Source organism: Ascaphus truei, chromosome 2, assembly GCF_040206685.1.
Source record: "Ascaphus truei isolate aAscTru1 chromosome 2, aAscTru1.hap1, whole genome shotgun sequence".
NCBI classification, from domain to species: domain Eukaryota; kingdom Metazoa; phylum Chordata; class Amphibia; order Anura; family Ascaphidae; genus Ascaphus; species Ascaphus truei.
Window position 1 is genome coordinate 258,516,992 of NC_134484.1, and position 26,433 is coordinate 258,543,424.

Sequence of the window (26,433 nt, forward strand, 5' to 3'; positions counted from 1 at the left end):
TTGTACACGTAGGCTACCTTCTTCTGGCCGGTGTCGTACTGAAGGGGTGCCATTTCAAATTGAACCTCGCACTGGTTAAGGAAACCTCTGCACTCCTGCGGGTTGCCGGCATATGGCTTGGGTGGCGGTATCTTCACGTCCTGACTGCTGGGTCTGACTGGTTCTGCAGCCTGTGGAGGAGAAAGAGGAACAGGTGCTTCCGGTACCTGAGCCGAAAGTTTGGCCATTTGGCGTGTTAGGGCCACAATCTGATCGGCCATGGCCTGGTTTTGCTGTATCAGCGTAGAGATTGCTTGCCTCAGTTCGGCCTGGTCTGCGTCTTGTGGGCTCGTCATAATGTTACGCCGGAGTAGCCCGCAGACCAGACCTGTCCCTAGAACTGAGGTGGCAGGTATGAATACACACACCGACAGAGCGAGGGACGTGTCCGGGTTGTGGTATTAGATGGTGCCAGGCCAGATGGGGAGTATTGCGTGAGCACTTGCCGGTACCGGTTTTTCCAGAAGAATGGTCGTTGCGTTGCCGAGATCAGGGGTAGGAGAAGTATGGAAGGATCGAGGTGAGAGCCGTGGTCGAAAGGAACCAGAAGGTACGTAAACAGAAACAATCCGAAGTCGAGAACCAAAGGGGGAAGTCTGCCAAGCCGCGTCAAAACCGAGAGAATCAAAGAACAAGCACTGTGAAACACCCATACAAAAACTATGATGAGCGAGGAGCACAGGACAGAGAGGGTACTGCACCGACACACTTTATTCGAGCAAATACCCAGTATGTACCTGGCAGATACCTGGAATGCGCCGCTCCTCACCTCTGACAAGCCCCGTTGTGTTTGCCTTCCCAGCCTGGGTTCATGCCTGGCTGACGGGCGGCTGATCTGTTAAATGATAATGATTAGGATTTAATAGGCTGCAATGCTTCACGTGTCTACCAGATGGCATAAATTCATGAATTGTAATGCAGTATATATATATATATACTGTGCAGTATTGCAGCCAGCGGGAATAAAATGCTTCAATCCCTGCCTGGAAAATAACGCAATGCACTCGGGCAGAAAACAGTCACAAACCTCAATACACCCGGGTATACCCGAATTCGTGGGACTAGCCGAGCTCGAATAAAGTGTGTCGCCAGTGTATATAAAGCTGGAACAGCCAACCAGGATAGGGGGCGTGCCTGGAGGAGCCCAGGAAGATTCAGCGCATTGGCTGCTGTTCTTAGAGCCCAGGTGACACTCAGCAAGAGCCAGATTGTAACCTTGCGGTGTTTGGGGGCGGAGCCTGGGCGGGGGTAAGTCCAGGTGCTGTTGTGTGTGCACTGTAAGTTCGACGTGCGCATGAGAGGAAGCAACGTGGGGTGCGCACGGAGCGGCGATTCCGCGCCGCCGGGTGCGGCGTTGAGCGTGGAGGAAGTACCTCGTGGAGCGTCCCACCATGCCGAGGGGTAAATGATGCAACTGCAGGGGGCCTGCGTGGTTGTAGCGGAAGGGTCTGAGCAGTGTAAGGAGAGAGCCGTGAGCTCCGCCTGTGGCGCTGTGTGCTCACATTCCTAACAAGTCTACAATCCGTGGCCATCTAAAAATCCCAAGTTGGAGCTTTGTTTTCATTTGCTTTGTTTTCTGTTCCCTTGACCCCCTCTGTTCCCTTCGTTTTGACTTACAGATACGGCCATCGTGACTATTTCTCTATTCTATGGACAATAAGACTTACTCTGCGGAGGAGAGAGGACCATCTGATCATAGAAGAGTTTGAGGCCTGTCTGGAGCGTAGGAAAGAAATCTTTATGAGTCCGGAAAAACAACTAATGACTGTGGTTTCAAGTAAGGTAAAATAAAGGTGCAGTTCAGAGGTGGAGATTTAATAGTGGCGATATGAGGGGGTGAGTATGGAGACTAGCATGCCTGATGTTAGGGCAACCCCAATAGGGCCATATGCCCGCCACGCCAGCGCATGTAGGGACTGGCCATAAAACTGAGATGAGTGGCTGGTTACACTCATCTTTTGTTTCACATTAACTTTTACGTTTATTTGTTTTTTTTTGTTCTCCATGTTCCCGATATAGGAAAGTCCCCCACCCTCTTGTTTCTTTTACAGTCCCTCCCCCCTTTTACCCAGCAGCCATTAAAACATTTTATTCACACCTTTCACATGAGAGAGAAAGAGACACGATATAGGAAATGACTAGTCAAACACCACTGAAACTAGTATCCCTGAATGTTAAAGGCCTTAATAGTAATAGTAAGCGTAGACTGGCATTAAAAGAATTTAGAAAGTTAAATGCGGATATTGTTTTTCTACAAGAGACACATTTAGACTCCCAAGAACCTCCAAACACTTTTATCAGGATTTATCCTACCACATTCAATTTGTCTTTCACTAGTAAGAAAAGAGGGGTTGCGATTTTGATAAAACAAGGTATCCCGTTCCAGACAATGGAGGTTAAGAGAGACCAGGAAGGGAGGTCACTGGTAGTACACAGACTTCTCTCAGGCCAACATATTACACTAGTGAATTTATATGCACCTAACGAGGGACACATTGACATTTTAAAGGAAACACTGGAAACAGTGGGGGATAATCAAGAACAGCTATACAGCTGCAGCAGCTGTTATTCTAAAACATGGCCCGGTGTACCGCTCGGAATACCCCTGTCATGGCGTGTGATATTTTCTAACCGTACCGCGAGTTATGTGAGTGCGGCAAGTGCAGAAAATTGCATTTTAGAGTTCTGGTTTTTAAACACCTTAAATTGACACCGTAGCACAGTACTGTACACATTACAATTCATTCATTTCATTGCACACAAAGAAACAGAATCCATGAAATTCAACAAAGCAATCGCGATAAGCGCGGGTGCCTGGGGCGATTGGCCGCGTTCATGCTGCGTGGAGTGCAGCATAGCACACAAAATCGTCGCCGTGAAGTTTTACAATAACGGCCGCTGCAGCTGTATACTGTATCATAGGAGGAGATTTTAATATGATCCCAGATCTTGACCTAGACAAGTTCATCCCCATAGGGCATTCACACTCCGCAATGACTTACAACGTAGCAAAGAAATTTAGATTGCTAATCAAAGAATTTGGTCTGTTAGATGCCTGGCACTGTTTGCACAAAGGTCAGAGAGATTATTCCTTCTATTCGCACCCGCACGACTCGTACTCTAGAATAAATAAAAAATTTGTATCTGCAAATATACTAGAGGTATTGGTCCAGTCGGATATAGGTCCTATTACTTGGTCGGACCATGCCCCGGTGGCTATTCTGTTTGTTCCTACATTTGCCAAAATTCAGTCATTTCACAGGAGGATGAATGATTCCTTACTAAATTATCCAGAGATTAGCGCACAAATTGGAGACTCACTTAAAAATTATTTTCAGTTAAATAAAGGGTCTGTACTGTAGGATCATCAGCGATTTTGTGGGCGGCACATAAAGCCACCATTAGAGGACAGCTTATTTCAATTGCATCGTATAGAAAGAGAATAAAAATGGAAAGACAAAAATATTTACTGGAAAAAATGATAAAGTTTGAAAGCTCTCATAAAAAAAAACAGTCGAGGAAAGTATATAAAATTCTGAACCAGGCAAGGGAGGAACTTAAGAGAGCACAACTGGAGGATGTAGAGAAGGCCCTTAAATGGACTAGACAGATGTACTACGACAAGGGTGATAAGGCAGATTGTTTATTAGCAAGCAAACTTAGAGGGATCAAGGCAAGAGCCTTGGTTCCAACTATTAGAATACAAAATGAGGGAGTGACCTAGAACCCGTCAAAGATAGCAGAGGAATTTGCTAAATTCTATACAGATCTTTACGATCTACACAACTCAACCTCGAATGCTAAAATCCCGGGCTTGAACCAGATTGAGGACTATCTGAGAGATTGTGCCTCCTGAAATTGACAGAGGAAGATATTAAGATTTTAAATGCAAAAATAACTCCGATAGAACTGGGAAAAGCTCTTTGAAGCCATCGAAAGCCCCAGGTCTTGATGTTTCTAAAACATCTACTACAAAAAATGTATAGGAATTTTAGGACCTTATCTGTTGGATTTATTTAATGATTTCCTAAACGGAAAACAAATTCCTCCACAGATGACAAATGCCAACATAGTGGCGATTCCTAAAGAGGGAAATGATCCTCTATGTTGTGGTAGCTACAGGCCAATCACACTACTTAACACAGACTTGAAAATTTATAGCAAAATTCTAGCCAACAGATTGAACCCAATACTCCCAAGATGAATCCACTATGATCAGGTGGGCTTTGTGAGTGAGTGACAGGCGTCAGATAACACAAGGAAAAATATTAACGTTACTGATCAAATACACAAATCTGGATTGAAGGCTATGCTGCTGAGTCTTGACACAGAGAAAGCGTTTGGGGGGATTTTCTAGATAAGACATTAGAGGTATTTGGATTCTCTGGAGCCTTCTGACAGGTGGTCTGAGCTCTTTATCAGTCACCAACAGCTACTCTGAAGATCCCAGGAGGAGAGGGGAATCTAATAAGAATGGGACTAGGCAGGGGTACCTCCTCTCCCCACTTTACTTTGCTCTGACAATCGAGCATTTAGCAGCCACCATCAGAGCCTCCCCAAAAATACAAGGGATCAAAATGAAAGATGTGTTATAAAATATCGTTGTTTGCAGATGATGTTTCTAACGAGTGCTCACCCCAAACAGGATGGGATTTCAAGGCTGAGGTGGGGATGATAGAATACACCGACCAACAACCGCTCAAACGCATTCGTATTGCAGAGTCGTAGTCGTGTAGCTGTGTCAGGTTAGGAGAGGTCAGAATAGTCATGATACTTGCCGTGGTCTAGGATTAGGGAAGTCAGATGGTCATTGTGCGTTGCTGGGGTCCAGGAGTAGAGAGGTCAGAATGGTCATTGTGAGTAGCAGAGGTCCAGGAGTCAGAGAAGGCAGAGGTCCGGGTACAAGCTGAGGTCAAATGTACAAGAGAGCAAGACAGAACACACAGAATAGCAGCAGGGCATGGATGCTTGAGGCCAGCACTTGAAACATAAACAGTGGTTTATGCTCAGCCAATTTGCCTAAGGGCTGGCTGAGCATAAAAAGAACAGAGAGCCAATGGGAAGGCTGCAGGCAATGAGTCATCACATACTGTATAGACTGTAGTTATAGGCAGGGGTGGAGTGTATCACAGCTGTGGAATAATTAATGTTGTTAGCATTAACCCCTCGAGTATTTCTGGTCATGTGACGCTGACGTGTAGTGGAGACAGAAGCGTCCTCCGTTGCGTCACGGGATGCGGAACGGAGGCGGAGCCTTGGTCCGGTGCCGGCAGGAGTAGTGTGGCACTTGCGTGCAGTGCACGTGTGAGGAGCATCACCCAATGCATCACGGGACGCATCACGGGGTGGGACCAAGGTTCAATCCTCACAATGTTATTCTTACTATAGCTAACACATTGACATCTCTCCCAAATTTGCAGTCTACCCTTCAGGAGTTTGGTGAGCTCTCCGGGTATAAAGTAAATATGGGAAAATCAGTAGCTCTAAATTTGACGCTACCAGAAAAGGAGTTTGAGGTGCTTAAACGACATTTTGACTATAAATGGTAAAAGACCCATTTGAAATATTAGGAATTTATCTTACCAGAGACTATTACTTATTATATAAATATAATTACTCTGATCTATTCTCCAAAATTAAAAAAGATCTACAAGTCTGGAATTCTCATTTTATATCCTGAATAGGGCATATAACCACAGTTAAGATGAATATTCTCCCTAGACTTTTGTACTATTTCCAGACATTACCGGTAGTTGTCCCGCATTCAAATATAAAAGAAATCCAGAATCGAATTATGCAGTTTATTTGAAAACATAAACAACCGAGGCTAGCTAGGTCAATTATGTTGGACGCCAAAGAAAGAGGTGGTATGGCTGTTCCAAATATTCTAAAATATGACATAGCCTCCCACATGAAACAAATGGTTAACTGGCATTCCCAGGGAGGAACTTATGCCTGGGTGGACCTGGAGAGCAGGGAGGAAGTCAAAACCAACAGTAATTGGATTTATTTTAAAAATCTGGTAGATGGCAAAAAAGAAATATACAGTTGTGTAAAAAAGAAAGTACACCCTCTTTGAATTCTACGTTTTAAAGAGTGGGCCAAAATTCCTCCACAACGATGTGAGAGACTGATAAATTCATACAGAAAATGATTATTTCAAGTTATTGCTGCTAAAGTTGGTTCTACAAGCTATTGAATCATAAGGTATACTTAGTTTTTCACACATGACTTCTCCATTTTGGCTTTATTTTTGTTAAATAAAGCATGACACGGTGTAATATGTCATGTGTTGTTGTTCATCTGAGGTTGTATTTACCTAATTTTTAGACCTGCTAAGGAACAGGTGATTGTTATTATATCCTGATATATAAAACCATAGAATTAAAAGAGGGTGTACTTTCTTTTCCACACAACTGTAATGTTGTGTTGACCCCATCTACGCTCACGCCTCTGTTTGGCAACCCAGGGTTCACCCTGGGCTTTCAGGGTCCAGGCTTCGTGATCTGGAAACAGAGAGGAATTTTGGAGGTGGGAGATTTACTAGAAAAGAATAAACTAATATCTTTTGGGGAACTGATGAGAAAGTATGGTCTGCCCCAAATTAAGCTATTTAGGTATATGCAGGTCCGACATTTTGTGTGCCAGGGCCTCCATGACGAGGATTTTCCAAGATATGCACAATTTGAAGATCTATGTAAAATAAAAAAATACCAAAGAGGTTTGATATCTTCTCTGTACCAGGGGCTAACCATTACAAAAGATACCCGAAATCATAAATATATGGACCAATGGCTGAGATAACAAGATGGGACATGGAAGATATCTGGGATAATGCGAGTAAACAATGTACAGTAACAAAAGAGAATATATAACATTTTGTTCCGTTGGTATTCCTACCCCCAAAAGACTAAAGTAAATGTTCCCAGGGACCTCGGTGAGATGTTGGAGTGGTTGTGGACAATTAGGAGATTTGGCACATATTTGGTAAAGTAATGCAAGGGTACTGGAAGACAGTTCTGAAATAATAAAAGATGTGACTGATATCAAAATCTCACTAGACCAAACTGTAATTATTCCGGCTAAACCTATTGAAGATATAAATCATTATGCACAAAAATTAAATCTGCATATCCTAACGGCTGCTAGGTCTGCTGTAGCAGCGGCATGGAAAAAGACATTCCCGCCCTTCAGAAGAGAGGTTATTAGAAGGTTAATGATGTTCAATTGATGAAGAAACTTACCTCAGCTCTGAACCACACCACCATGTATGATAGGGTCTGCGGGCCCTGGGATGCTGGATAGGGGCGTGATACCAGAGGGAGAGAGGATTTGGGAGTGCTACAGTACAGTAAATGTAAAATATTTTGTTCACCAAAAAGTTGTATGATTAGAAATGTGACTGTTGTTGTTTGTTTGTAAGAAAACCAATACCAAAAATGGTTGTTTGCCTTCCCCCCTTTTATTTTTGTATCCTTCCCATTTATTTGTGAAAATGAATCAAAAAAATATAAGTTTAAAAATAAAAATACTGCAAGCAGGAAATGCAAAAATGCAAAAATGACAGGATAAAATATATGAAAGCAATGCACGCCAAATTTAAAAATAAACAGGAAAATTGGTTGGTCCTCATATGAAATAAAAAAATATTTTCAAAATGACGTGTGCTCTAGATTTTTTTGATGCAAAAAAGCATGACAAATAAAATCATAAAAACTATTTGAAAACTAAAATAATCTAACTGAGAAACGTAAACGACTTAAAAAAGCAATAGCAAGAAACACCTAGAGATGCCACTTGACCTGGTGTCTTGGTTTAGGTTTTAAATAATTTTGGGGTTTGGATTTTGGTTAAAAAAATATTAATGTATTTGGTTTTGGAATATACAGTTCTGATCAAATTGAATTTCAGACACATCTCTTTGTCCATCGCTTATATTAACTTCCATCTAGCACTTTGTGATCAAAAAGCCACAGGCTGCATACATTGGGCTATTAGGGGGTTAATATATTAAAAAGTTATAAATTAATTTAACATAGTTATTTAAATATAATCCCAGATGGACAGGGTATCACCTGGTGCTTAATGCCCTGGAGTAACAATAACTTTCTAATGCCCTGTCTTTCTGGGATTATTACATATGTAGGTTATTGTACTCATCAATTTTGGGCCGCACACCCTCCACACCCTTTCTCCATTGGACAAATCAGGGATGCAGCCACCCACTGTTGAGTGAAATGAGTGGGCATCTGTGCTAGAGGGGGGAACAGGCCTTCAGAGCCTGGACGGGAGAGAGTGCACAAGCCAACTTGTATGAATAAATGAGTACTGGAGACTGACCGAAGAGTAATATGGATATGGAAGTCTGAAGAATGTCTAACTTTCTGCCTTTGGCTAAGCTACAGTAGTTTGGTAGCAGCATCCTAAGAGTAGTTTGAGAGAAAAGACAAAAAAAAATGTTTAGAAACGTGGAAAATATCTCAAAAAAAATTCAGAATAGTAATTAAAAAAAAACACAAATATAACAAAATTAGATAAAAATTGAACCCATCCAACATTCGCTGCAACCCAGTTAACTCACAGTCCTGCTCTTCCAGCAAGCCATGACACAGTTAATTTAATGGTATGGCTGCAACACTAGTATTGCAGGGATTTCTCCTTTCTGGCGCATCCCTCAAGTTGAATATCTGATTGATACAATTTAATTTAAACAGAATTATGGCCTTTTTTAAATATTTATAACTGGTATTAGTAAATATAAATTATTAGTGTAATTATTTATAATAGCCATACTATGAATATAATACATTTTGTTAACCTTGATAATGAAACATCCCTGATGCATCAAAAAATAAAATTGGTTTGATACATAGCAGCTCATTTCTGCACTATGATAGTCTTTTTAGAGTTCAACTTCGCAGATGATTTTCACACTTTTTTTTCTGAGCAGACAAACATTATTTTTAGTAGATACTATTAGAATCTGCACACCTAGCGCAGTCTATTTCTGCACACAAAACTACTACTACATTCTATAGGCTCCATCATTTTGCATTTTATTTATGCACATTGTTACTATAAAAAGTGAAAGGAGTCTTCTTTCATTCATTTATATTGCTGACATCATACAATTTCCTTTTTGTATTCATTAGACAAGTACTGTAATTCTTAAATGAATACTTCCAATTAAGTGCAGTTCTTACAATTACAGCATAAAAATGTCATCTATATAGTTTGTATATTAAATTGAAGAAAATTGATTTACAACTATGTTTGAATAAATTACTTCAAATTACAAACTTAAATAGCATGTTAAATATGATAAATTAAGAAACTCTGAATAATTTAATGAAACATTTCATGATGCTTTGGAAAATCAAATAACCATGTCTCACCCTAGCTTTATTGCTAAGAAGTTACAATGGCATATTACATTTTTTATTTTATTTTTTTTAAACAGCAGACAAAGATTTGTCTGTAGAAACAGATATATTTTTCTTCAGCAGTCATTGAACTTGGGTTAGAACTATATAAACCATGGGTGGTCAGCTCCAGTCCTCAAATACCACCAATAGGCCAGGTTTTAATGATATCCCTGATTAAGCACAGGGGGTTCCAATCAAACTGGCTGAGCCACTGGTTGAGTCAGGCAGGGCTGCAGACAGCTATTCTGTGAGCTTTACATGCGGTCTGGCCACATTATGGTTTATGTCACTGTTAATACAGATGTAGCTAGACTTACTGTTTTCTGTACCGTGACAGGAAGTGAGATTATACCCGCAGGAACACTTTGTTCACTGCGGCTCGCCCGTGTGCCAGAAAGCAGAATTATTTGTGGGGTTTATTAATGTAATAGTAATTTAAGGTTTCCGGCTGATGGTGCACTGAATACTTTGCCCATGCCTTCATTGGACCACACAAAAACTTCACACGTGTTTCAATATAATATACAATGTAACAATGTCACTAGAAATGTCTACAAACCCTTTATTATTAAGATGGCAGCCAGGTGACTAGGCCGCCCAACAGAGCCCACCAGGACCCCAAAGAGTATCATGTGCCGGGAGTTCCCACAAGAGTACTGGAGTACTGGGACCCGATGGGTAATGTCTGGATGTTAGTTTTCCCTATCAGAGTAAGTGTGAATACTGTACGTTACCTCCATACTAAAGACACTTGCACATTAGCACCGCCTATAATAACTGCAGAGTACTAGGCAACCACAAAATTCATTTAGCATTCGCAGGGCCGCAACTTGCAGCTAAATGCGTGGGATTTACACTTTCTTTGTATGTCCAGTTTTTATTGTTTTATGTTTATAGAGAAGCTGAAAGGGCTGGAGTTGGTCTTAAATAGGGCCATATCAAGTCATGTTCTTGTCAAATCTTGCAAGTTTGATTGATCTACCATAATATTTATTTGTTCTCTCCCAGTTACAATATTGCTTACATTACCTAGAAAATTTCTTTTTTCTCATCCCTCACCCTAATAATAGAACAACTCTCCACTTCCATTCCTGCTATTGATTCTAGCATACTATGATAACTTACTTCTAGCCTTCATAAATGTAAGACTTATGTGGACATATTTAGATCATAAGCACTTCTACATGCACACTCAGTTTAACATGGTGTTTTACTATCTCGTCATTCCTTCGCAATCCATTTCTGTATCATCTCATTATGAAGTCTAATATATAAATATACTAAGTGATAGATAGGAGAATAAACTCCCGAATACCGTGCTCAGCTAGGTGGGAATCTTTGCAAAGATTATATGTAGATATAGTATCAAGATAATGTTCTAATATCCAAGAGGGAACAATCTTCTATAGTGTATACACCGTTTAATCCATAAGATTAACCCCTTCCTGTATCTGCGGGACCTGTATCTCCAGGTGAAGTCAGTAATAAATGTCTGACTACCTGAGAACAATGTATAGTCCCCTAGGAAGCATATGGGTGCATGAGGATTAGCCCCCAGCCGTTGTGAACAGACTGGGGTACTCACGGTTGTAGAGGTGGATGTTCCTTCAGCGTGCGTCACGCTAATGATCAGCATATGTTGAAATCCTCGAAGAGGTAGGAGCGGAGCACAGCGGAATGGATGCAGGGGCTGAACACCAGGGTAAGTAAAAATCCTTTATTCCACGATCAACATCATGGTGGTGGATAGACAAACTTCTCTTACGCGTTTCAGGCTTACGCCCTTTGTCAAAGGGCGTAAGCCTGAAACGCGTAAGAGAAGTTTGTCTATCCACCACCATGATGTCGATCGTGGAATAAAGGATTTTTACTTACCCTGGTGTTCAGCCCCTGCATCCATTCCGCTGTGCTCCGCTCCTACCTCTTCGAGGATTTCAACATATAAATATACTAAAGTTGCAATAAAGAGAAAAAGCTCAGTTTTGCCAAAGTGGTCCCAAAAGTCTAATTTGAAAAGTGAACAACAACACCCAATAATATGCAATACATAGAGTACTGCTTTTGTTAAAGTTTAACTTTAGTAAATGATCAAACTGTAGGTGATATTACATAATGTAAGGAAGTGAGTGGCTGAAAGAAAAATGTATTGGGAATTCAAAATTTGTAGTGGTCACTCTTGCGTAATGGTGACCACTAAAAAAGTTTTTACATCAGTGTTTCTACAACTTAAAAAAAAAATTGAAGTATTTCTTTACTGGGTACTTGTTGTAAAAGTAGATAATTTGTGTGTAAATATATGCTGGTTATGTCACGTACGCCATTTCTCACGTACGGCACCTTGTGAGCACACGACCTGCATAGGGGACAGGAGGTTGATACTCACACCCGCAAGTGCTCCCACTTTCCACTTCAACAGAGGTCCCTCAAATGGACAATATCTTATGTAAAGAACAAGGATTAATATAGAGCCCACAAGCTGTCCCACTCTTCACCTTCGCTAAGGTCCCCCAAATGAGTTATATCTCAAGTGAGCACATGACTTTGATATACAACCAGGGTTAATAAACATGGCTACTCTAGCCAACTCACCTTTTGCCTGTGCAAGGTACCCCCAGTGAGTTAATATTAACCCCTAATCAATTGCAAATCATATCTATACAATGCCACCACCTGAGGTAGTAATGCAAACAAGAGATGTCAAATTAATAATTGCAAGGGCCCCAGGTCCCTGTTTATTATAGAAAAAACTATGCACTTTAACACACAAAAATCAGTTGTAGCAAAATGTGTCCGAAAACATAAATACTCTCTCCAGAGCGTATAACAGTTCAGAGCCCAACGCATTACTAATTAAATGTTTTAATTTATATAAAAATACAGTGCTTAGGTTACAGAAAAGAGATTACAAAAAACATACAGTTACAATTAAATGCAGAACAGCTTCTTAAAATAAAAGGATAAAACACAAAAGAAAATGCTATACATCACCCTATGACATGTTTCCTCCAAGAGTGGTCACTGGTAAGAGACGATGAGATCTCATATCTGGTCCCAGATATACCTTTGTAGACATCTGATTTTCATAATCTTTGCTAAGACTTAAATATTATTTCTTCCCATGTAAACCACATAAACCCATTCCATCGTAAATCAGCTGTGAGATTGACGGTTTTACAACAGAGGAAAAAAACTCTAGGGCATTTGAACTGTGCCTCATTATATAACTGATCTCATAACTTCACTTCTGTAACACTTGCACACACGTGAGACACATCAATACATTCATACGCTCAATGCGGACGCGGCAAGACTAAATATGACCATTGTAATCCTAAATTTAAGAGACAAATTAATATTTGTCTCTTAGTACCTGCTTGACCTGACGTGTCTGTAATCATTATGTGAGACATGTGATAACATGTTTTATCTTCCGGTTATGTTAACTTTTTGGTTGAATTCTGTTCTTCTTATCATTGTTCTTCTTTAAGGCAAAGAAGGGTGGGTAGCCGTGTATGTTCTTTCTTCCATGTAGTAACAAAGGATGGAGAGGGAGTAGGTGGTATGATACTGTACCTTATAGTCGACAAACAAGTTGTTAATATGTTCTAAGCTTTCTAAGCGTCCTTCATCAGGTTTTATTGTTTAGTGATACTGAAATTATTATTTTTTTGTTATCTTTTGCAGGAGCGCCTTCTTCTTTCTCTGCTTCCTGCTCACATTGCCATGGAAATGAAGGCAGAAATTATTCAGAGATTACAAGGACCAAGAGCTGGCCAATTGGAAAACACAAACAATTTTCACAACTTGTATGTTAAGAGACACACCAATGTAAGGTATGGTATTTTTCCAGAATATCTGCTTTGTACAAAAGAAATGAAGGCTGGTGTCAAATAAATCCATTTAAAGGCGGGATCCCCCTCAACATGTATTTGACAGACCACACTCTTAAAATATTACTATGCAGTCTTTATTCATTGTAAATCATGCTTACAAATAATTAAAAAATATATACAACAAATTTGCACTCACCCTGTTTTCTATAATTCAAATGGAGGTGCTAGGATCCTGGATCTTTATCACTTGATGCATTCAACTGCAACAAAAAAAACATACTGGATCAGCACTCAAAAAATGATAAACTCACATTTTCCTTTTGGTCCCCCCATGTTTTTTCTTTAATGTATCAAAATCAGTGACTATGCAAAAAATATATCAGCACACACAGGGAAAGGTAAGTCAGCAGACACACTGTTAAATGTGCAAACTAAAGCAATGTTTCAATGTTTCAAGGCCCCCTGGCCCCTTCGTGAGGCCAGACAGTATGTCTCTGCTGACTTACCTTTACTTGTGTGTTCTGATATATTTTATATTGCTGCTTTTTTTTTTTGTGCTACATTAAAGTGGACACATGGTGAAACCAAAAGAAAAACATGAGTTTAGCATTTTCTCTTATTTATTTTTTGTGCGCTGATCCAATATGGATTTTTTTGTACAAATAACCCAATACTGATGAAGCTGCCGTTATTCGAATACATCTCGGCGCCGATTTTGAGTTCTCTGCTATTCCCTACGCAGCGTGAAACGTGGCTAATTGCCCCAGGCACCCTCGCTTATCGCAGATGTTTTGTTTGAATTTCATGGATTCTGTTTCTTTGTTTGCAATAAAATGGGTGAATTGTAATGTGTACATTACTGTGCTACTGTGCAACTGTGTCAGTTTCATGTTTTTAAAAGCCAGAACACTAAAATTCATTTTTCTGCTCTCACCGTAATCGCATTTTAGTGTGGAAAGGCTGGAATTCATCCCGCGGTTTCAAATCGGGTTTCCGATGTACATGACGCGTGAAGTGTTCAAATAACGGCCGCTACATCAGTACATGTTTAATTAAATGGCAGCTACATTATCTTTGTCTATGGAATTAAACAGACATTATTTACATTACTGAAAGAAAAATAACAGCTTTAAAAAAAAAAAGTTTGCGCTTTAAGGAAAAATGCAGTGATAATTCCAAAATTGCATTGATCTCTAGCTAAAAAAGATTTTTTTTTAAATGACAATGGTGGCTACAAAAAATATTTATACATCATTTTTTCTACAACTTAAAAAAATGCTAACAGATTTTTCCTTTCGGTGCTGTATATATTGAAAAAGAAAAATTAGGCACAATTTGTATTGAGAAAAATAAAGGTAATTCCTGATGATGTTTGATATGGAAATTCAGAAAATAACCAAAGTCTATACTAGTTATAACACATTATTTTCCTGTTTCAATACAGGCTAAAGTACAATAGCTAACATCACAATGCTAATTAAAATATGGGAAAAAATAGGTACGGTACTGTCGGTAGTATTAGGAGGTTAGCTTTACAGCATAGCCTGGGTGAAAGAATTAAAGGCAGCTTGGCATGCTGCCAGCAGCACCTGTGATCACAGCCCCATAGTGTTTTCCCTTTAATTCTACAGGTAGAGATGAGCAAATGTTTTTGGTGAATTTGGATTCACAGCGGATCGGCTGGTTCCTTTGGTCCGCGGATTTCCGTGGATCAATTTAAAAAAGGGCGATTCGCGTTTTGCGGATTTTCTATTAACATTATTATTACCAATACACTCCACGGATACCACAACACGTGGACGGATTTGTAGAATCCAATCTCCGGATTTAGAAATCCGCTGACGGATTCTTGATAATCCACCAATGGATTGCTGAATCCGCGTTCACGGGTTGTGTCCAATGGTGGTTTTTGAGGAACGTGCGTGGATTGAAACCGCCCAAATCCATTTGCGGATTTAACACCGTGAAACGGATTTGGGCAGGTTCTCACATCTCTATCTACATGTAAATTAGCTCAAATGGATCAGGCACTTTGAGCATTTCCAACTTGTATCGGTTTAGAAGCTAAAAATCAGGAATATCAAGTCAATTTCTTATTGCAGACTAAAGGAGAGGGGGATAAAAAGCAGTATGATAAAGTTAAATATGGCTTAAATCAGCAATTTGTGGAAAAATATAATGGGATTTATGAACCTGCCAAATTTAACATGAGACAAGAAGGTGAGAATATGGTTACTGTAATAGGAGACAGGACTGTAGTTGGTATAAGGGACACTAAACGGTCTACGAGGCTGAAGATGTGGCATAATGAAACAGTCAGGAAACAACAGTTGATGTTATGGACACTGGCTATGCACGTCTTTAGCCCAGGCTGTGCTGAAAAGCAGTGTAATATGGCAATGGGGAAAGGCAGGGTTGCAGACCTGTCTGAGACATGTGAATATGCGCATAACTGATATTTTTATTTGCAGTATGCTATACGGTGGACGTTTTCTGTCACTTTTTAAACTAACATAACTTATTTAATGTGGGATTGACACATTGGCGGTTATGCACTAAGCAGTGATAAGTGGGTTTTCTGGGTGCTACTGTCACGGCCCCCTTAAATCTCTAACATCACCATAATTATTCTGGGCTGTTTGCTTTTACAGCCGAACTTGGCCGTGCGCCAGCCGCATCTCTTGGCCACGTGCCAGCCGCATCTCCCGTTCAGCGCTAATGGCGCTGAACATTGTAAGCGCCCGCGGCGCTGAAACTAAAGAAAAAAAGCCAGCGTCTGCCTGCACATTTAAAAATCCAGCGGTGGACGCCGCAGGAGACTAAAGGCGGCCGCCAATAGGGTGATACTGCCTGTTGTGAGATTCACAAAGCAGTAATAAAAGTGCAGTATTGTGCTATAATGACTTTTTATCCCACTTAAATGCACTTAACACTGCTTTGTGAATCTCATTGCAGAAAGTATCACGCTATAAAGGCATTTATCTCACTTAAAATACTTATCACTGCTTTGTGAATCTCACAGCAGGCAATCTCACGCTATAATGGCTTTTTATCTCACTTAAAAGCACTTATCACTGCTTAGTGCATAACCCCCATTGACACAAAAGTCAAAATCCAAAATTAATCAGAGGGACTTGCAATCAGAAAGAGAGTATCCATTGGAGACCTAATACAAAACCACACAACAGACAGCTTCAGCAAATGTGAATGTGAAGTAGTGCTTCAAAAAGGACAATATTACACAGAATACCAAGCAAAGAGGCAACATACTGTATCACAGGTGTAATAAAAGGGTGAACTACAGTATGCAACCATGTGCTGCTCTACTGGGAACATTTCCATTTCTGAAGACACAAAACAATCCCAGTGGGAAACTTACGTACAGAGGGCCTCATTCAGAAAGCGTCAATAAGGCCATTATCGAGCACGTATCGGCCAAAATGGCTACTCATATTCAGTAAGCCTCGATAAGTGCTCGATAATGGCCTGTATCGCAGCAAAATTTTATGACCAAACGAAACTCGCCAATTGAGCGGCGATCAGCCGCTTATCGACCATTTTTGGAAGGATCATAAACTCGCGCGATTCTAGTACCTGCGAGTCAGCTGTTGCGGCTTATCGCAGCCCTAAAAGACGATCTTCTCCCCATATCCAATTCACCTCAAAATTTAGGTAAATTGGTGGGGAGATGCCTCGATGAGCTGCAATGTGTCGTTACTTAGAAAAAATCAGGCCCTTTTCCTGCCTCGGATTGATGCCAGGGGTCTCTGGAGCTGATAGCCATTAATACCAGCACAGGAGCCCCCCGGCAGCATCCGATGCAGGAAAAATGCATTTACAGCAACTTCATTACCTTAGTGGCTAACCGCTAAGGCAATGAAGGGGTTAAACACCCATTCCAGGCTTACTGTGGCTAGCGAGGGTGGGTGAAGGGGGAATTTGGCCCTTAGTGGCTGTTTAGGCCTTGCGGAGGGGTTGCGGGGGGACTTAACCCCTTTATTACCTTAGCGGTTAATACCGCTAAGGTAATAAAGGGGTTAACCCAACTGCTACCCACCCGCAAGGTCTAGACACCCATCCTTAGGGTTAATACCCCCTTTACCCATCCGTGAGGCCTAAGCACCCACCCCTGACTGACTATACCCACCCTATACCCATTGAGAAATATAGTGGTACATCATACCCATATAATAATAATATGGGCATGATAAGCCTCTATAGCACTCAATGGGCACCCTAATTACAATACATTAATACACAAGACACACAATAATAAAACATAACTAAACTCCAAAAAAACACACTTCACTAAATAAAAACAGTAGCCAGCTAATCCAATCAATACAAGCAATAACAACATCAACAATGAATTAATTAAACCATTAACCAATCAAAACAATTAATTCCTAAAACAACTCCGAATTATTTTATAAAGTAACCAATCCAACCAAATAATTACTAAACAAACTCAAAATTAATAGTAACACTAACCAATCAAACCAATTAATTACTACAACATTCATGAATTAATTTAAACATTAAAATACAAACAATATCTGAAATAACCATAAAACGCTTTAGCTAACATAATACAACATTAACTAAAAACGAACACCAATCGCAAACATTGTATTACCATTAAGCAGGAAAAAAACAAACAATGACATCTACATAAGAAACTGAAATTAAAAAAAACCAACAGCAATACCAAGCCAGAAATGCCCCCCAAATATTGTCATAATAATGTATTAATCTGTACCTTAAAATGGTACAGATTAATATATTATCAGTCAATGTGCCTCCCCCAAAAAATCAAAAAACACATCCAATGAAAAAACCTGTAAAAAGAGACATTTACAAACATTCAACTTTCAGAGATCTCTCAAATAATTTTCAAAAGGAAAGAGAAAAGGGATATGATAGTGCAGAGAATCCAATACTTTATAAGTATGATACGCAGATATATCCTCCCTCCCCTACCCTCAAACCTGCAATCCAGTCCAACATGAGATTGCCTCCTAGCTATATCCTCGTTGATATCCACCACCTTAAAACGGATTATGGCTAAAACTGAGCTCCTCATACTGTACTTCCCCCTAAACCTGGCCCAATATCCCATGTTTCTATTACCGTAAATAGTTCAACACTACCATCTATCCTGACACTAAAGCACGTTGCCTAGGAGTGACATTTGGCGCCTCCCTTTCCTTCCCCATTCATGGCATGGCTAAAACTTGTCGGTTCTTCCTCCATAATATTGCCTGAATCTACCCTTTCCTCAATCACGTTACTGCTAAATCTCTAATGCATGCCCTTATCCTCTCCCATCTGGATTATTGGAACATACTGTTTACATGCCTCCCTACCTGAAATGTTGATAAGTATATATTCTTCTCAAATAAGCTATACATGATACCATTAAAACAAGATTGTAAAAACATAAAAGAACTAAACAGCCAAAACACCAAATGGAATAGAGTATGGTCTTATTGGATACAATAGGATTTTTTTCCCTTTCTTATATATACATGTGGTCCTCAGTTATCCGGCGGAATCCGTTCTGGAAACGAACATCGGGTAGTGAAAGCGTTGTAAAGTGAATCCCACGTTAATGGGCGGCAGCGAGCATCCTTTCTATGGATTGTTTTGTTCCACGTCGAATAATCCGTCTGTCATAAAGGGAAATGACGGATTGCGAGAACCACCTGTAGTAGCTTTTTTGACCCAGTTTTACAGCCAAGAGACTTTGATCAATGGCTCCCTTTCTGTGTACTAGGTTCAATAAGCACAGTGAATATTTAAAATAGTTTAAAAGCATAATGTATTATATATTATGACATCAAGAAGGGAACATCTATCTTAACAAACTGAATATTGTTACACACATTTGATTCAGTGTATATAATTGACAAGTAATGCATGCCTGTACAAAATAGTCTAGCAGACTGATGAAAAAACATTCTTTCTAACCGAATGTTACGAAATCATACATACAGTATATGCGTGCTACATATGGGTACATTTATTTTCTTGGTTGTCAATAGAATTAATATTTTCTTAAATTATTTATATTTTACCACAGCAGGAACACAAGTTACAGAATTGTATACAGTACATAAATTTTATTTTAGGTCAATGCTTTGTAAACCTCTAGACAATGGATGGTTTTAGATGGACTGGTGTAAAAAATGGCAAACCATCCCTGCTATACAGGCGATACATAAATTACCTTATTTACATAATGTAGCTACTAGCCCTCACATTTATTTGACCATTGTAGACAAGGGGAGATCACCCCTGGCATTTATCCAGGGTGAATTAATCACTCCCACTCTACCAATAGGGATATTTATAACTTCTGTATTTGGTGGGTCATTTACATGTGTATACTAAACTGTCTTTCACATCCTTCCAAATATTTTAATCTGAGCACTATTGTTTATCACGTCTGTCATTTTGAATATCAGTCTAGTGTTAGCTGTTCTGACCCTTGTATAGTTTCCTCCCTGTTATGTGACTACGGTCACTCCTTAGTATATATGTTGCTACAATGTAACTGTTTCCCCTGGCTTCTGAGCCTGTTGCCTTAGCAACTCCCTTTGCACCTCTGTGAGTTGGGGTGCCCCTGCAATTTTGTGCAGCCCCTGCCTTGTTCCTACTTGAGCAGGCAAGCCTACTTCCTCTTTGAACCCTGCAGCCATTGTGAGTAGCCACACCTCACCTATCCCTTGGTAAAGTCAATGTAATTTACCTAACACTATACCTTGCATTATCCCATTTACCATTATAGCCCCCCTTACATTCCTTGTTCCCATCCCACAGTATTTCCTCAGTACCTTTTTTCACTTTTTATTTTTATGTTGTGTCCAATAAACACTTCAGCAAATAAGAAGCTTCCCATTGCTAGGTATATCGGATTTAGTTAAGCTGCATGCCTCTATTCACTTGCCTCAGTGATCTTGGGACAAAACATTAGCCATTGATATTAACAGTATGTCATTAAATGCCAAGTTTTAAACAGCCTGCATTCTTCAATAGAGGACTCTGTTACTTCTTCTAACAACCCTCTAATTTCTTTGTCATATTACTATCAATGTACAGGCAGCACCTTTTTGGCACAGTCTAGTGGCAATGGCCATAATTACTGTACTCTAAATAAAAAGTTCAAATCACTATTACTTACCTGTTCAGCAGTGCTACTCTTTACTATTCCATTATGTATTATGCCATCAAGAAGGTAATCATACGTATTAACAAACTGAATATTATTACACACATTTGATTCTAAATGTATATAATTGACAAGAAATGCATGTCGGTACCAAATAGTCTAGCAGACTGATGGAAATACATTCTTCCTGGCAGAATGTTGCAAGATCATACATGTATGTGTGCTACATATAAAGTGCATTTCTTTTCTGTGTTGTCAATAGACTTAATATTTTTTTTTTATTTATATTTATCTTTTTCCTGCAGCAAACACACTAGTTACAGAATTATATACAGTAGAAACATTTTATTTTATGTCAATGATTTGTAAACCTCGTCTAGGCAATTCATGGTTGTAGATGGACTGGAGTAAAAAATGCCTGTAATACCTTTCATAATAAATATATCTGTGTTGATCCTGAGAGGTTTTGATGCCTTACAGTCTAATTTGAAGAAGCCCTGACCCAGTTTCTTCATGCTGTTAGAATATAATTTCATAATTAGCTAGGATCTATAGTGGTTTTCAAGCATGTTACTAATCATTCTGAGAGCTACGTTTAATTTAAAGAAGCAATGCTTTGCATAAACTACAATTTATCAGATTTACAACAGTTTGATGGCATTTGCCAGTGTTCACCTCTAGATCCAGATAAAATCTATGTTTACCTTGTACATATTCATAATATGTACCCTTTCATAAATTTCATAATACAGTTCTTATTCACTGTACTAACCGAGGGCTTAAAGAAAGCAAGTTAATAAATGAAGCATTATCAATAGGCATTGGATGTTAGAAGTTAGTTAGAATCCCATATTGGACTGTTGTTTTGTTCTGCTTTACCAGCAGCAAGTGAAGTGAAAGCAGTGTTATTAAATCGGCGCATTAAACTTTAATAGTGAATCCTTTAAAATAGTATTTAATTATAGGTGCAACAATGTGCATAAGGTGCAAAAAAAGGTGTAGATAAATACTGTATACAATACTATATAAAGTGCAGCTTTGACCCTCCACAGAATTGCTTCTCCAATCCTCAGAAGATATGTTGTCCAATCGGTGCGGAGCGCAGATATGTGAATAAAGATATAAAAAGACAGAAGAGTGCAATATGTCTAATAAAAGTATAATACTTTATCTTTGTAACCTATAGATTGCGTACTCACAATCAATCAGTTTTTTCCAGGCATTTTCAAATTCCAATAGTGGTAATACAGCCAGTACTTCTTGATATGTGGTGATCTTTAAGAATGTAAAAACAAGACAAGCTCCAATAGTGTAGACTGTTATAAAATTTATCAGGGTGATAAGTAAAAGCATATATGCACTCACATGGTGTAAAATAATAACAGTCAAATCAAAGGTTGTCGTGACTGGAATAGGCGCCGTCTGTGGTATCCTGCTTACGGCGTTCACCTTCCACCAGCATCCACAGGTGTTCATGCGTCTCTCCTCTCGGCAACCTTGCAGCTAGCTGGCCTCCACACCTCTCGGCTTGAATACCCGGATGTTGATTCTGGGAAGCGGCAGCGCCGTGATCCTCAATCTCTCGCAACTGCGGTTTGCAAATTCAGGCACTCTACACGTTTCACTGGATTGCCCAGTTTCATCAGGAAACCAGCAGCAAGTGCTTGTGTGCACACACCTTGGTGCAAACAGATAGGCATAAAATGTGAGGAAATGGACTATTCATTTTCTTACAAGTAATGCTCCCACCGAGGAAAACAGACACATAAAGTATAGTATAGTCCCACTTGCCAACTGTTTCATGCAGAGCAGCCAAACCTTCACTGTCTACTCCCTTCTCCTGATCTTCCATACCCTTTCTTCATTTAACAGTTATTCATAATTAATAGAAATGTTTAATTATATGTGGCAATGTATTGCAATGTTTTTGTGTAAACATGTGGATCTATGTACAAGATCCTACTGTATTTCACATTTTTTTTGTGCATCTATTTTAGTGCTAAAAATGAGTACGAACAGTACATCCTACAGTATTTATGAAGGTCGCTATGTTACGTCACACATACAGTACAGGGGGTTGATGCATAGTTCGTGGATTGAAATAACATGTGATGCATTGTGTCATGCTAAATTAGTGTTAATAAATAGAAATTATTATCGTCATATTATTTATAATAGCCAAACTGTGAAAATAATAAATGTTTTGAACCTGTATAATGTAACATCTGTGCTGCATCAAATCATTTTTAGGTTGATACATCAAAACTTATTTCTGTGCTAACAATATAAACAGACATCTTAGGATTTGATGCAGGTTCAACTATTTTTATTGGCATAGAAACAATTTTTTTAGTACAATTCATTTACATCTGAGAGTCGTATGCACAAATATTCTATATTAAAAAGCTTTTGACTCCTATGGTGCACATTGGGGGGGGGGGGGGGGAGGGGAAGTTAGTACAGAACATAGATGCACACGGGTGCAATAAAATTTGTGATTTTTATGCAGCAATTTATGCCCAAAATGCCATGTGCGATGCTAAGTGCATAAGCCCCATTGTGTGTAAATTGCGTCCTGATGGCATTTGAAACAATGTGTTGGCTGCTAAAACTGTGTGCAGAATTACTACTCTAGATTTATCAAAGAAGGAAATCCTAATGGTTTCAATGTTTTTTTTCCTTGATAAAATTGCAGTTTTCTCTCCCCATATTCACAGTCAGGAAACTTTGATACCTAAACCCCATGGCATATGGTAAGGACTGATCCACAGGGTGCTATTTATCAAAGTCTACTAAATGTGGATAATATTAATACAACAAACGCTACCAGATTTATCCTAGAAAAACTCTCACGCACCAGTTTTTGATCTAGGAGATTTGTTTGTTGTTGCAATAACTATGAGAATTAGACATTCTCCTTTTGCGTTTTGCAGCATATTGTATGCCGACATTGTTGGATTCACTCGACTGGCCAGTGATTGCTCTCCGGGAGAACTAGTGCACATGCTGAATGAGTTATTTGGAAAGTTTGACCAAATTGCAAAGGTACTGTAAGTGAACAAACCATATACAACTTGAGTGCTTGCTATCACTAGAGTAACTGGTTACATCCTAAAACAGCAGTCATTTAGGACCAAATTAGTTAATAATTAATGCTACTCCATTAGATACCTTCCAGCATGGCTTAGTTAATATGGCTTTTACATCCCATTAGAGTGAATGGACAAAATGTTGCCAAGGTATCTTCTGGCATGGATGGCGTCTTATAGAGTAATATTGCTTAGTATACATGGCCCTTGTAGAATTATCTAAATTTATACTTTTTACATTACAAAATCACTCCAAACTAAAATGGTCGCCTTGTGAATTTGTCAAAGATTTTTCAACATCAGATCACAACGTGTACTTGATATTTCTTGATTTAAAAAAAAAAAAAACTCATTAGGGAACACAAAAGTTGTCATCAGAGCTACTATTTTTCAATTACATTTTAACTTCAGATAATATGGAAGATATAGATATATAGGAGAGAGTTAATTAGTAGCGTGATCATTATTTGTAACAGCGTACAGTATTTGTAAGAGCCCATTTAGCTTTAATGCAATTTACAAGAAATATTAGAAATGGTCACTAAAGTTTGGCAACTAGGGAAAATGTGCTCTTTTTTTGTGAAAATGCATGCAGATGTTGAAAAATAATTGTTGGGCAAGCATTAAAAGTCAATGTACAGGATAGTATGCAACAAAAACTATTGTGCTCAGGAATTAACAAAAATGTAGATATTAAGGTCCATTAAAGGTCGGTGTCTTCTCTTGCAAGAGTATTTCCGTCTCTTATGGGAGTAGAAGCACTGTATAGAACAGAGGTGCTTAACTCCAGTCCTCAAGACACCCCAACAGGTCAAGTTTTTCAGATTTCCAAGCTTCAGCACAGGTGGCTCAATCAGAAGCTCAGTCAAAGATTGAGCCTCCTGTGCTGAAGCTGGGATATCCTAAAAATCCGACCTTTGGGGGGGGGGGGGGGGGGCCTTCAGGACTGTAGTTGAACATCCCTGGTATAGAAGACAGAACACTGCTTCTGTGTTGCAGACACCTTTAATCATACAAATGAAATAAAATGTAAAAAATGTACTCACTAGTGTTGTGCTGGAGTTAATGCAGATGTTAATGCAGAATGTAGAGTTTCTCTCTGCGGGTATACTGGTTGCTGGTCTCCATGGATTCAGAACCATTCCTTAGCTGCTTTATCTCCCTGCATGTAACACTGGATGCCTCTGGAGCCGGCATCACTGTGCAGGTCACATGACCATAAATTCAGATTGCATATTAGTTTACTGTATATACAGCCTTTTGCTGGCAAAAACTGGTAACATTCTTTCCAAATTGCAAACGTGTGGAGCACTTTTGACCTTTTGTGAACATTTTACAAAAATAAAAATGTGAAATGTAAAAGAAAATCACTTTAACACACTTTCGACCATTTACTTATAAAACTGTAAGGAACAAAATGTTGCCAAAAAATACCAGATTAATACAATCATTGCCTCTAAGGTCTTTGTTTTATTTTTCATTCAACAGAAACTGGCAACATTCTGGAAAAATTGCCAAAATGTGGATCACTTTTGACCGTTTGTGAACATTTTACAAAAATGAAAATGTGAAATGTAAAAGAAAAGCACTTTAAGACATCTGTAACTTTCGACAATTTACTTATAAAACTGTCAGGAACAAAATGTTGCCAAGAAATACCAGATTAATACAATCATTGCATCTAAGGTCTTTGTTTTTTTTTTTCATTCCGCAATGTATTTGAAATGTTAAATTCTCTTTTCTCTCAACCTTTAGGAAAATGAATGCATGCGAATCAAAATCCTAGGAGATTGCTATTACTGTGTTTCTGGACTCCCTATCTCCCTTCCGAATCATGCAAAGAACTGTGTGAAAATGGGATTGGATATGTGTGAAGCAATAAAGTAAGTACAGTACAGCAATACTTCTGTAAAAGTTATTGTATTCATTTAATGTTTGCTGTGTACTTAATTATTCTTTTACCTTTTAAACAACTATAGTTATACCAAAAAAATTGCAGATATTTTGTCTTATTCTTTCTACTAAATAATAATAATAATAATAATAATAATAATATTTATTATAAGGCTGCAGTATATGTGTGTGTTTTGTTGTTTTTTTACATCTCTCCTAGTTGCAAAAAGTCTGTACCCTTGCTTCCTGACTTTGAATGAACACCTCTGCAATTCAGACTACAACAAAAATAAACATGCAGTGCATTGTGTTGAAAAAATAATTCTATAATCATTAGTGACATATGGTGGTACGTTTTTAAGCATGTTTTTATATTTGGAGCCCAACTGATCATGTGTATGGAGTGTCATGTTAAAATAAATATATATATATATGTTGCTAGTCAATAAAACCTAGTTTAAAATATATTTAATACTGCATATGTATGGACATGATTATATACATATATTATTTTTCTTATTCAGATGTAATTTGCAGTGACCAATCGGTGAACACTCCTTGTGTCAAAACGAATAAGGTCTTTCATCACATGTTTCTTGTTAGCTAGGATACAGTCCATTTTCTGTACCTCTGTGTCACAGGAGACCAGCACTTTTAACACCTGAATGCCCGGATCATTTGATTGAGCAAAGCGAGCAGATAAAATAAATTGTTATTTATTTACAGAAAAGAACATACACACATTAGTTTACAATTACACTAAAAAATACACTTACTGGGACAGGGCAAACAAAAAATCTTGTTCCCAAAATGAAATCTTTGCAAATAAAGTCTCTAGGCGCAATTTCCTAGGAGCGGGAGTTGTGCGTAAATAGATCTGCAAAGCAGTCTTCGGTCAGTGGCACCACTCGCAACCGCTGTTACTCCGCCGGAGCTGCTTCCTTTGTTCTGCCATTGTGGTATTGGATCTGGGGACCTTAGTT

At 38.9% G+C, this 26,433-nt stretch overlaps 1 protein-coding gene across 2 annotated transcripts in view; it reads left to right on the top strand.

Moving 5' to 3' along the window:
* The window catches only part of ADCY2 (adenylate cyclase 2), a 1,451,375-nt gene that overhangs the window by 952,011 nt on the left and 472,931 nt on the right, over positions 1-26,433 (top strand). For both annotated transcript variants that reach the window (XM_075586169.1, XM_075586170.1), the window contains exons 5-7: positions 13,149-13,297; positions 23,402-23,513; positions 25,313-25,440. In XM_075586169.1, coding sequence (XP_075442284.1) covers positions 13,149-13,297; positions 23,402-23,513; positions 25,313-25,440 — 389 coding nt within the window. The remainder of the gene's footprint in view (positions 1-13,148; positions 13,298-23,401; positions 23,514-25,312; positions 25,441-26,433) is intronic.